Genomic DNA, 12,634 nt, shown 5'->3' with positions numbered 1-12,634 from the left:
AACAGAGCATAGCATAGCTGAGCATAGCTGAGCTGAGCAGAGCTGAGTAGAGCAGAGTATACTTGAGAGGGAGAAGGAAGGGGAGGTGGGGGGAGGGGAAGGGAGAGGGAGAGGAGGAGGAGGAGGGGGAGGAGGGGACAGAAGCACATTTACTAGGACTTTGGATAGAGACAGGTTGCAGACAGAGAACAAGTTAGACATGGGTGAAGATAGAATGAGCAAGGGAAGGAGAGTAGGAGTCAGAAGCTCAGAATAGATTGCTAGGGGCCAAGTAGAGCAAAAAATTATAGGCTGAGAGAGAAGACAGATTGAATCAGTCAGCTTAGAAGGAGTTTGATCCAGAATAGCTGAGTTGAACCAGCCAACCAGAGTTCAGAAAGAACTAGAAAGAAGCAGCATATTCAGCAGTGAGTCACAGAGGCTGAAAACATTCCAGGCCTAGATAAGATTATATGGTGGCTAGAAGCTTCCAGGACTAGGACTAGGTTAAAAGACAGAGGCAGTAAACCTCTGAAATGACAAGACAGTAGGAGAATAAAAAAATACTTTTACAGATAAAGTATATAAAGTTGTTGAGTGGTAGTAGTGCACACCTTTAATCCTAGAACTTGTGGGGCAGAGGCAGGTGGATCTCCAGGTATGAGGCCAGCCTGGTCTACATATTGAGATCCAGGATAGCAAGTGCTACACAGAGTAACCCTGTCTTTAAAAAACGAAAACCAAAACAACAACAGCAACAAAACTCTATATAGGAAGCAGAAATTCCTGAACTAAATCTGTAAACTAATCACTGAATTGTTTTCTTGCAAGATGAACTGTCTAGCACCCTAAATGTAGCAAAATGTAAACTACCCATAAATTTAAATAAATCTTTAAAACTTGGTGTCACATGGCTGGCATTAAGGGTCCTTGGCAAATCTACAATAGTATCTTTACCACCCTTACCTATCTATCAAAAAAAAAAAAAAAAAGTCACTCATCGCACTGGCAGATCACCTCATCAGCCTCCTATCACTCCACCTCTTATCTTACCTCATCTTTTATGTCTTCCTGTTGTTGAGCTGAGAAAATCTCCATGGCAGCCATGAGTCTCATCATTAACTCATCCACTGTTGTATTACCTAAAAAGACACAAGACATTCCAAGATCTATACAGAATCTTAAACAACTTTAAATTGTTAAAATTATTAAAAATGAAAGATCAATTTTAGTAGAGAAATTAGCAGCATTAAAAATTACAGACAGGAAAGCTAGTATTTAAATCAATACTATCAATGAAATTTTTCATATGATCAATGAGTAAATGTTGAAATGTTAGAAAAATCAGATTTGAAACAACTTCAATTAACAATTTTTAGTACCAGAAAGAAGAATGTCCAATTCATGAGGTTCAAAAGTCCTTTCGATTTATAAAAACAATAGTGTTAATAACATTGTGACATCTACTAATTGTTTACATGCCTGTGATTATGCTAAATTACTTTATGTTTCATCTCATCTCATCTGTACAATTCTTTTTTTTTTTTTTGTTCGGAGCTGGGGACCGAACCCAGGGCCTTGCGCTTGCTAGGCAAGTGCTCTACCACTGAGCTAAATCCCCAACCCCTCATCTGTACAATTTGATGAAGAAGCAATTATACTTTGGATTTTCATGAGAAGAAAAACCACCTTTAAGGGGCTCAAGAAACCCACCCAATGAAGATCGAGACAATAATCACAGGGTCAGGGCTTGAAACCAAGTGAGTCTAATTCAGGAGCCAGCCCTTCCTCTGATGTCTGGGCACCACAACTCCAACGATGTGGAGCTGGAGGTGAACATGCTAGATAACCACTTTACCACTAAGCCACCTAAACAGTCACACCCCAGCCATTTTCTATACTTGGAATCACTGCTGAAATTTCTCTGGCAAAACAAACAGGAATTCAATGTTTGACAAAAAAAATCTATTTCTGTCAATGTATATTTTCCCTTTAAGTTGTCAAATGAATGATTAGACTATGATCTTTATGAAGAGGAGTTTAAAGATGCTTGATTTTTCCTTAACCTTATTTTACTCTTAAAAAAAAAAAGGTAATGTGCATAAATAACATCTCCTAAATGCATATGGTTTTGCTTGGGATGGCTTACAAAAGAGACATTCACCAAGTTACATGAGGGAGCTCTCTTTCCTTTCACATCTTTAGGAAGTATAAGACAGATTCTCCAGGGCCTGTGACGATGTCATGCCACATTAATGAAATGATGTCAGGATGATAAAGAGCAAGTATCCTTGATGATGTTTTCCAGCATAGGGTGTGGCTAATATGATTTTTCAATGACGTTTCTCCAAATTTCCCTTATGATCGTTGGCATCATGGGGTTAGGGAGCACTTCTGGCACTCAACAAACAAATGATGCAGTTTGTTCACAGCATCACTATTCGCTCAAATAAGTTATGGGCCACCATTATCTTGGCGCTAAGAAAACAGAACTGGCTTAGTACTAGGAGTTGAAATAAAAGTTGTGCTACTCACAAGGTATTTAATCGAGTTTCTAGAAATTGTCTGTCTCATAACAAGGGTTCCATAAGTATGCGTTTAATAAAAAAAAATGAATGAGGATCTAGAACAATGGCTTAGCGGTTAAAAGCATGTGGTAATTTGTGTAACTATGGCCCGCATAGAAACATGTATTTCAGTACTTAGCCTATAGGGAATAACACTATTAGGAGGTGTGGCCTTGTTAGAGTAGGTGTGGCCTTGTTATAGAAGAAGTGTGTCACCATAAGGACAGGGATTTGAGGTCTCCTATGCTCAAGGTACACCAGTGTGGCACAGAGTCTCCTTCTGCTACCTGTGGATCAAGGTATAGAACTCTCAGCTCCTCCAGCACCATGTCTGCCTGCACACTGCCATGCTTCCCACCATGATGGTAATGGACTAAAAACCCCTGAAATTGTAAGCCACTGCAATTAAATGTTTTCCTTTATAAGAGTTGCAGTGGTCACGATGTCTCTTCACAGCAATGAAACCCTAACTAAGACGGAGCACTTGCTGTTCTCCCAGACAACCTATATTTGATTCTTAGAACCCACAAAGCAGCCTACAACCATTTGGAACTCCAGGTTCAGTGGACTCTGCCACCTTTTTCCAGGCTCTGAAGACACCAGGGATACATGCAATACACAAACATATATGTGGGCAAAACTTACACACATAAAATTAAAGTAAATCTTTTTAAAAAAATGAATAATACAAGAATGAGTAGATTGTAGCTAAGAATCAATTTTCTTGTTCTCAAAAGGAAGGTGATGGTCCTCTGTAATGTTCTTTGAAGTACCAGGGATAATGTCGCCATGTGCCTGGTACAGAATAAAGTCATTGGTAGTTATTACTAATAGAGATATGACAGATGGCAAAAAGAAGGTTCTAAATACTCTCTAGATACTGTTCTTGGCTAAGCCTCTGGATTTCTATATCTCCTTTGTAAATAGCAGCGACTCCAAGTCTGAGTATGGGAAGAATACTTTATGGCTGTACTCGTGGTAGTTGGAATGAGAACTGTCTGCACAGGCTCAAGAGTTTGAATACTCGGTCCCCAGGTGGTGATGCTGCATAGGGAGGGAATAGAATTTTTAGGAGATAGAGCCTTGATGAAGGAAGCATGTAACAGAGGGCATGCTTTGAGAGTTTATAACCTTGCATCACCTCCAGTTTGTTTCATGGGTTGCAAAAACGTGATTAGCCAGCTTGCTATTCTAAATGCCTACTGCCTTGTCTTCTTCATCATTATGGACTTCCCCTCTGGAACTATAGGACAAAGTGTTCAAATTATAAATAAGAAAATACATAGTTATATGAAAACTAACAGGGAGGACCCATTGAGTACAGAGCTCTCTAATGTCCGACTCAACAAAAAAGAGCTTGTAGGTACTTCATACTTGAGTCCGCAATGGTGAGAGACAGAAAAAGGAACCAGCTAATGTAGTTTAGGGAAAATTGACAAAATTCAGTGTCAGTTTCCAAACTTGGTCTCAGGACCTTTTTGTAGTCTTAAAAACCATTAAGATTCTCAAAATAACCATAGTTTATGTGGTTTATAGCTATTCTGTTGCTGTGATAAAATACCATGACGGAAGCAACTTTGAGTTGATTTTGGCTATAGCTCCAGACAGACAGAGCCCAGGGGCAGGAAAGCATGGCACAGCACAGTGGCAGAGAAGGTAGCTGGCTGCTCACATCTGATACAAGAAGCAAAGAGCAAATTAGAATGGAGAGAGGCTACACATTCTCAAAGCCTGCCCCCAGGGACATACTGCCTCCAGCAAGGCCACAGCTAAGGTTTCACAACCTCCTCAAGCAGTATCACCAACTGTACACCAAATTCAAATGCCTGAACCTATAAAGGGAATTTCTCATCCAACCATCATGACACTGATACGTTATTGGAAACTCTATAATAAAAGGGCAAGCAAAATGTCTCAGTGGGAAAGGTGCAGGCACCAAACCCCATAACTCGAGTTTGGCCCACAGAACCTACCTACATAGTAAAGATGAGAACACATACATGACAAATAAATGTAATACAACATTTTTTAAAAATGAAAATATTTATAACATGTCTATCAATTCATTTAAAAGTAAGAGTGCCACCATCATCTAATATGTTATATTTTTGTTAACAGTACTTATTCCAGAAGAAAAAGGTGACAAGATTGGCCCGGTTGTAACATTCTCACATATTTATTTCTGTACTGTCTGGCTCAACAAAAAACAATTATAGCTTTATATCTATTTCTATATTAATTCTATATTATTTCTATATTAGCACCCCCTTTCCCCACACCATACTGTGCCTTCATCAAACATATCTCTGGTCTCTTTTTATAAAACATAACAGTTAATGTCATCAAAAATTATTTATGCTTGTTAGTCTTCCAGTACAGGATATATATTTTTTTATTAAAAATCCATATTTTATCATTGACAACAAATAACACTGGTTCTTTTACTTGAAAGTGACAGAATTACTTTTGTTTTGTAGAAAATGTTTTTCAAATGCCCAGTATACAGAAGTGTAATTTGTCTGTCACACTGTAAACATAACTTCAAGAAAGGCAAGGAGAAGCAACTAGTGTAGCTGTGGAACCACACACCTGCTTCTCTCTTTGAGACAATTAGAATATATTGGTTTGCATTACCTAACAAAAGGGCTAAAATTTAAAAACGAAAAAACAAACAAACAAACAAAAAACCCCAAAAATCTTTTTCTTCTTTAAGGATCCTCTTAAACAGCCTTTTCCTTTTACAACTGTAAGTGAGTGGCAGTGATGGATATTACTAATCCATGAGGATCTGTGTCAAGAGGCTTGACTTCCCCATAAGATGACAATTAAGGAACCATTGTGTGGAGCCACTCCTGCAAATGTTAACACAGGGAAAAGGGAAAAAAAAAAAAAAACAACAACAAAAAACAAAAAGAAAAAACAAACTAAACTGCCAAATAATGAATGCAAAGTGAAACAAAACCTAAAGTAATTGTGATCTTGCAGATTTCCTAAAACAGAGTTTCTGGAATCCAGGGCCTACACTTTGCAAGACACAAGCTATCACAATGTTGCCAAGGATGAGGAAAACAAAAAACTGTCTTCACTTTCTCTTTACCCCCATGGGAATCTGATCCCTTAGTTGGCCGCCTAGGAAACCGTGCTCTGGAAAGTTACAGAGAAAACAGCGAAATACCTGAGCTTTTGTTCTGTTTAGGCTCTAAAGGCACTGGAATGCACAAATCCCCTCCCCCATTACACTCAAATGGAGCCGAAATGAAGTACCCCAGACCCAAGCTTCAGCTTGGAGCACTTGAAAACTCCTTTTCCTGGCGGCACAGAGTGCGAACTATTTTTATTTAAGCTTTCCCATGAACACAGCAATGCTTTACTCTAGCTTTTGGGTGCATTAGTAACAACCAAAAACCCACTCGTTCATTCATTCTTACTTTTTTTTTTTTTTTAAGAAGGAATGTAAAGTATGGTTAAATTTCCAGGAAAATGTAAATTATGGTTAAATCCACAGGAATCCCCCAGCTTTTTGCCTCAGGGGTGTATCTCAGGCAGAAGTCACACAAATAAGGAGGAACAACTGACACGTGAAAAATTCAATTTGCAATGTATAGTCACTGGATTTTCTAGATAATTAAAGATAAGCAATTCTTTCAACCAATCAATATTACAGCTATAAATCAACAGAAATAAACATCACATCTGACAAATGATTATAACCTAACTGCTAGTTTTAAGAATTAACCATTTCTGAACATAACTTCACTGTCCTATGTCTGAGGAACTATGTGATTTTGTTGGGTTATTACTGCTAGATGTTTAACTGCACATGCATTTTTCATAGTACATATGCTTTAAAAGATGTTCGTTAGGATGTTTTATATTTTAAAATACAAAAACATTTACCAATAGCAAGAAATTTGGCCAGCAATGATGGGAAAATGGTAAGGTTATCAATAACATTTTATTTCTATCGTGACATATACTTTACCTTGTATCACATTTAGCACTTCATTAGATGATCGCTTTCCCATGATAATCAGGAAAAGTGGAAACTGATCTGTCTTTTGAGTCCGAATGGTTTGTGCAATAACGCTGCCAAAGTGTCTATTGCACATTGTCAGAAATCTAAAATAAAGCAAAATCCAAAATAAGATTCAAACAAATTTATGAGTAGATCTGAGATGACATTATTAATTATGTAAAGATTAGATAGCCTAACTTGCATTAGTATGGAAACTATTACTAGACTGAGTTTTGACTAAATCTTTAGTAGTTATCGTATAGAAGGAAGCATACCCTAATGCTGCCGAGGGCTGACAGCACAGGTTTCTTAAGTCTCAAATACTGCAAGATGTATGTACTACTTTTTAAACTATGAGAAAACAAAAGAATTTCCAGGAGAGAATTCCTCAACTAGGATAAATAATAGAGTGCAGTACAAATAAAGCTGACTAGCATCATTGTAAAAATAGATTTAGCAACATTTCCCTAAGTCCTTAGAATCAAGAGCTATATGGAAGCATTGTGTCCCCTCTAGAAGTAGTAGGTCTTCTAGTTTTGTATTTAGTATGGAATAAAAGCAATTCTAAGCTTTTGGCCAAAAAAGCTCAGAGATATTAGCATACTGAAGTCTAGCATTAGTATTCTTAACACGATCTGGAATAAATGAAAAAACTGATAAAGCTTTTCTCTTCTATTAGAGGACTGTTTGAAATTAGCATTTCTTTCAAGAGAAAAGGGTAGCTTATGATATGTTTTCAGATCTGATGGTAAAAAGTAAATGTCATAATAATAATGAATTATGAAAGACCAAATGCAAATATAGAATGCTTTAATAAGATCCAATTTAATAAAGTCTGTAAAAATAATGGACTTTTAATAACACAGGTCACAAAAGGCAAAACAGTGGAAATTCTGGAGACTAGCCACTGGTACTAGCTTATTAATTCTTAATTATGTTCATGAAAGGCAACTTAAATCGTGTGTTTTCTTATGCCTTATGATAATATTTTAGGTAACAACTCCTCTGAAATGTATGTTCTAGCTGATGAGCAAAGTCCTGTCGTCACATGCATTAGAAGGTAAATCTATTTGAAAAGACAAATGGTATTAAAATGTCATGTGCTCAGATTCACTTGATAACCAATTCAAAACAGAATCAAACCTCTTAATTTTTAAAGCCAATACATTTTCTGTCAATAGAAATTCACTTCAGAAATTTAGGCTGAGTCTTTTGTAAAACCCGTGCTGTGACTACAGAAAGTAGGTCTTGTTAAGGGCAGCTGGACCTGTCAGCTAGAGTGTCAAGACAAGTTAGCACCACTGCAGTACGTCCATTGGGGGAGGTTCATATACACATTTAGTGCAGCAATAACCAGACCTCATGGCAATTTGAAATGACAAGGCCTTAAGAAATCCATTGTCAGCCATGAAATATCAGTGCCCCCATGAAAATTCAAATCTTCACATTCCACAACTATTATGGGATAAAAGGTTCTCAAGCAGACTAAGCTTCCATACCAAATTTCACACTCATAAAGCTTTAAGTCATCAACAGAAAGGTGTAGATCAGGAGACTAGCAAGTTAGGGTCTCAGTTTTCTTTATATGTCTTACAAAAATATTTGAAGTCAGTCTTGACCCTGAGCTGATCATTGGCAACCTCTAAAATTAAAGATGTCAAAAAACAGTTGGAATGCTATTTCCTACAAAAGGGAGAAAAATAAGTCCTTGTTGCTTTCACACCAATGGATTGAGCGGATATCACATAGTAGATGCCCATCATAGCATTGGCCTCACTAGCTAAACAGGATGCTCTCTGGCCCCTTAAAAGGAAAGGAAGACAGGAAGGAAAGGAGCACACAATGGAGAGTATAGAAAGAAGACCACAGAAGAGAAAGGAAAACAAAACGGAGGGAAATGGGAAGGAGAAGGAAATGAAAAAGGAAGGAAGAGAAGATTGCAATAGCCAAAATTTTAGTTCAAGGCCAGAAAAACAGACACAGTAAAACTAACCTGATTAAGAGAAAAATTATGTTTCTCTTATTTGTGGTATTTCGTTCCCTTTGAACAGTTAAGCATTTCAGGATACCTGATGGGGTTGGGCAAAACTGTCAAGTCAACTGCAAGTCACTCGATATTTTTCAGTCAGATTTCATGAAGGAATAAATGGTTGCTACTACCACTAGATTCCAGCAATTTTGACCCCAAAGTGGGAAATAACCATTTTATGACATTAGGGAATCTCTTATTTTCTTTTTTAACTATAGAGGACTTAAATAAACCAATGACCAATGACTTTATTTGAAGAAGGAAATAAAACATTATTAGGGGGTGGCTCAGTGGGAAAGGAAGTGTGGCACTGTGTAGAAGCATGAGCACCTGAGTACAGAGTACCAGCATCCACGATAGACAAGAATCCGGTAGCCTCAGTATTAAGCGGGTAAAAGGCAGATTGCTGGCACAGACCATCTTCCAGCCTAGATCTCGATTTAGTGAGAAATCCTGCCACAACTGAAGAAGGCAAAGATGGGTAGAGCAGGATGACAAGATCCTCCGTTCTCTATGCACATGGGCATACACAGCTGCACACAAATGTGTATATGCACCTCCAAATAAAGTTAAAAAGGAAAAGAAGATGGCAAAATGGTGAAAAATTCCTCTCTTCTAATATTTTGAGAGAGGTTCTCATGCAGCCCAGGCTGACGTCTTGATACTTCTTCTACTTTGCAAGTGCTGAATTACAGGTGTATGCCTCCACACTTGGCTCAAGGAGGTTAAATTCTGTAAACCTACTGCTTACTTAGAATGACAGGTACTGTTTTGATTAAAAACAGGAGGTCGCGATACTATTGCTAAACTCTTCAATCTGATTGCCATGAGTTTAAAGGTGACTCCAACATAAAGTGGAAAGAACATCTCTTTAATTACACCTACCCTTTTACAAGGAAGAAATGAAGTACGATATAGAAGACATTCAAACCTGTTCTTAGTTGGTAGGCCATCAAAACTAGTACTTATACTGTTAACTCTTAAATACTTAGTGATACTTAGCATTGAAAACGCCTGTTGGTTTGTATGTATGTGTCTGCCTGCCTGTGTAAGTACGTGGGAGAGAGTGAGGTAGAGTATGCATGTGGGAGTAAGACCGCCTGTGTAAGTACGTGGGAGAGAGTGAGGCAGAGTATGCATGTGGAGTAAGAGGGAAACTTGCTGGAGTCAGCTCTTTTCTACCTCATGGTTCCCAGGGATGGAACTCGAGTTGGTAGGTGTGGTGTCAACTGCCTTCCCAACTGAACTATCTGCTATGTAACATTTTCATCATTAATTTTATGATTAAAATGGTATGTTTACATCAACACTAAAATTATTTTTGCACAACAAAACAGTAATAAACAAAAGCAATTACTGGTTTTATTGTCAAAGAACAGAGCTGGGCAGATAGCTCACTCAGTGAAGTTCTTGCCATACACTATGAGACCTGAGTTCAGTGAGACCTATATAAAAATCCAGGTATTGGCAGTACTTGAAATCCTAGTCAAAGGAAGTGGAGAGAGCAGATGTCTGGGGCTCTCAGGCCAGCTAGCAGTCTAAACAGCAAGCCCACATCTATGGGAAGGACCATGCTTTATAAGATAGGGTAGATCCTGAGGAATATCTGACACTAACCATGGGCTTCCATGTGGAAATACATGTACAAATGCAGACAAATATACACAGACAGCAGCACCATGAACCACATATTTAATAAAAGAGATTACTCGGTAGATGACACGTGTGCGACCCAACAGCCTGCAGTAATTACCCAACACTCTGAGTCAAGCCTCTGTACACCATGCTTTAGCCGTAGCTGATCACTAAATTCTTTTGATTTTGGTTTAAGAAAGTTCTTCTCTGTAAAAGAAAGTCCAAGGTAGCTTTCTATCAAGAATAAGCCTCTTACTTTACATATATACATACATGTTCAGGGTTTGATCAGTGTTCAAGATGGAGATAGAAGAAAAAGGAACTCAAGGGCCACACTCAATCTCACTAACATAATGCTTTCCTGCCTTTTCCATTTGATAGGAAAATAGAGGGAAGCCCCTTTGACTTGAAGTATGTTCTATCATGCACACCAAAAACAGGTCAGCCATAGAGTTATCATTTTGACTACAACTTCAATTTTACAATTCTTTCCATCTCATCATTCAGTTCTTTTCAGAAGTTCCTGTTGGAAATGTTTGTCAGCACTGCTGGGATAACCCCTTCTGCCCTTTGAGGTAGCTTTGAGTTTTGTAATCTTAAGTCTTTGATCTATACTGAGTTAGGTAAACAAGGACAGAGCAAAGCTGCAGACTATATACTCAGTAATGCTAAACTTCCAGTGTCCCAGGAGTTTCCCTAAATGGCAAGCTTCCCTAGAGATTCTGACCAGGTAGAACTGGGTGAGGTACAGGAAGCAGCCCCTTTAATAGATGTCTTTTCCCAGGCACTGTTCACATTTGGAACATTTTTCAAGAAACCCTTTAAGTTTTCTTTTAAGGCTTTTGGTGTCTCTGAAGGCAGTTAGAGGGAGTCATCTCAAAGATATTTTGGGTAATGCAGCTTCTCTGAACTGTACCTTGCTTCCTTAAGTAATGTTAGTTCTTATGAGCTTCCTTAGTATGGTGAGCTCGGATCTGCTGTAGCACACCTAAGCAGTATCTCACAAGTCTATGAGCTACAGGTCATAGACAGAAAACAAAACATAGACTGGGAGGTTATAATACAAAATGAAATGTTTACAGAAGACCTCACTGCAAAGTTGACATTTGATCAAAAGTTCAAAAGAGGTGACAGTGGAGTCAATAGCAGGAAAAGAGAACAACGAATACAAAAACATTTAAATGGGAGAGCCTAATATATTTAAGGTAACAAGAATCTAGATGACTCCACTCGGGACAGTTTTCAGTTTCGTTAAGTTACCTGAAAGTTTTATTTCATTTTTCCTTATAGCTACATAGAGTTCTACTGTGCGTGTGACATTTTCATTATTCATCATCTGAAAGACATCTACGTTGTTTCTATTTCCTAGCTATTATGGAATTGAGAGCATTAACTGACAGGGCTTACCAATATCTATGAAGTATGACACTGAGTCTTGTCAGTATATGCCAAAGAATGGTAGAACTAGATTTTACAGTAGATTCATTTTTTAACTTTTGAGAATTTTGTTCTGTCTAATTCTATGAAGAACTGGATTGGAATTTTGATAGGGACTGCACTGAATTTGTAGATCGCTTTTGGTAAAATGGCCACTTTTACTATATTAATCCTGCCAATCCATGAGCATGGGAGATCTGTCCATCTTCTGAGATCTTCAATTTCTTTCTTCAGAGGCTTGAAGTTCTTATCATACAGATCTTTCACTTGCTTAGTTAAAGTCACACTGAGGTATTTATTTTATATTATTTGGGACTATTATGAAGGGTGTCGTTTCCCTAATTTCTTTCTTGGCTTGTTTCTCTTTTGTGTAGAGGAAAGCTACTGATTTGTTTGAGTTAATTTTATACCCAGCCACTTTGCTGAAGGTGTTTATCAGCTTTAGTAGTTCTCTGGTGGAACTTTTGGGATCACTTAAATATACTATCATATCATCTGCAAATAGTGATATTTTGACTTCTTCTTTTCCAATCTGTATCCCTTTGATCTCCTTTTGTTGTCTGATTGCTCTGGCTAGGACTTCGAGAACTATATTGAATAAGTAGGGAGAGAGTGGGCAGCCTTGTCTAGTCCCTGATTTTAGTGGGATTGTTTCAAGTTTCTCTCCATTTAGTTTAATGTTAGCTACTGGTTTGCTGTATATGGCTTTTACTATGTTTTACTAGGTATGGGCCTTGAATTTCTGTTCTTTCCAGGACTTTTATCATGAAGGGGTGTTGAATTTTCTCAAATGCTTTCTCAGCATCTAATGAAATGATCATGTGGTTTTTATCTTTCAGTTTGTTTATAGGATTATGTTGATTGATGGTTTTCCGTATATTAAACCATCCCTGCATACCTTGGAATTTTCCACATTGATTTCCACAGTGGCCATACTGGTTTGCAAAGCCATCAACAGTGCATTAGGATTCC

The 12,634-nt window shown here is 37.9% G+C and overlaps 1 protein-coding gene across 1 annotated transcript in view; it reads right to left on the bottom strand.

The window, feature by feature from the left end:
- The window catches only part of Faf1 (Fas associated factor 1), a 336,330-nt gene that overhangs the window by 70,097 nt on the left and 253,599 nt on the right, over positions 1 to 12,634 (bottom strand). Inside the window, exons 17-18 of the mRNA XM_032890912.1 lie at positions 6,529 to 6,665; positions 1,033 to 1,121 (exon numbers count right to left, since the gene is read on the bottom strand). Coding sequence (XP_032746803.1) covers positions 1,033 to 1,121; positions 6,529 to 6,665 — 226 coding nt within the window. The remainder of the gene's footprint in view (positions 1 to 1,032; positions 1,122 to 6,528; positions 6,666 to 12,634) is intronic.

This window comes from Rattus rattus, chromosome 1 (genome assembly GCF_011064425.1).
Source record: "Rattus rattus isolate New Zealand chromosome 1, Rrattus_CSIRO_v1, whole genome shotgun sequence".
Taxonomy (NCBI): domain Eukaryota; kingdom Metazoa; phylum Chordata; class Mammalia; order Rodentia; family Muridae; genus Rattus; species Rattus rattus.
The sequence above is the reverse complement of the archived record's forward strand: the minus strand, read 5'-3'. Positions and strand labels throughout refer to the sequence as shown.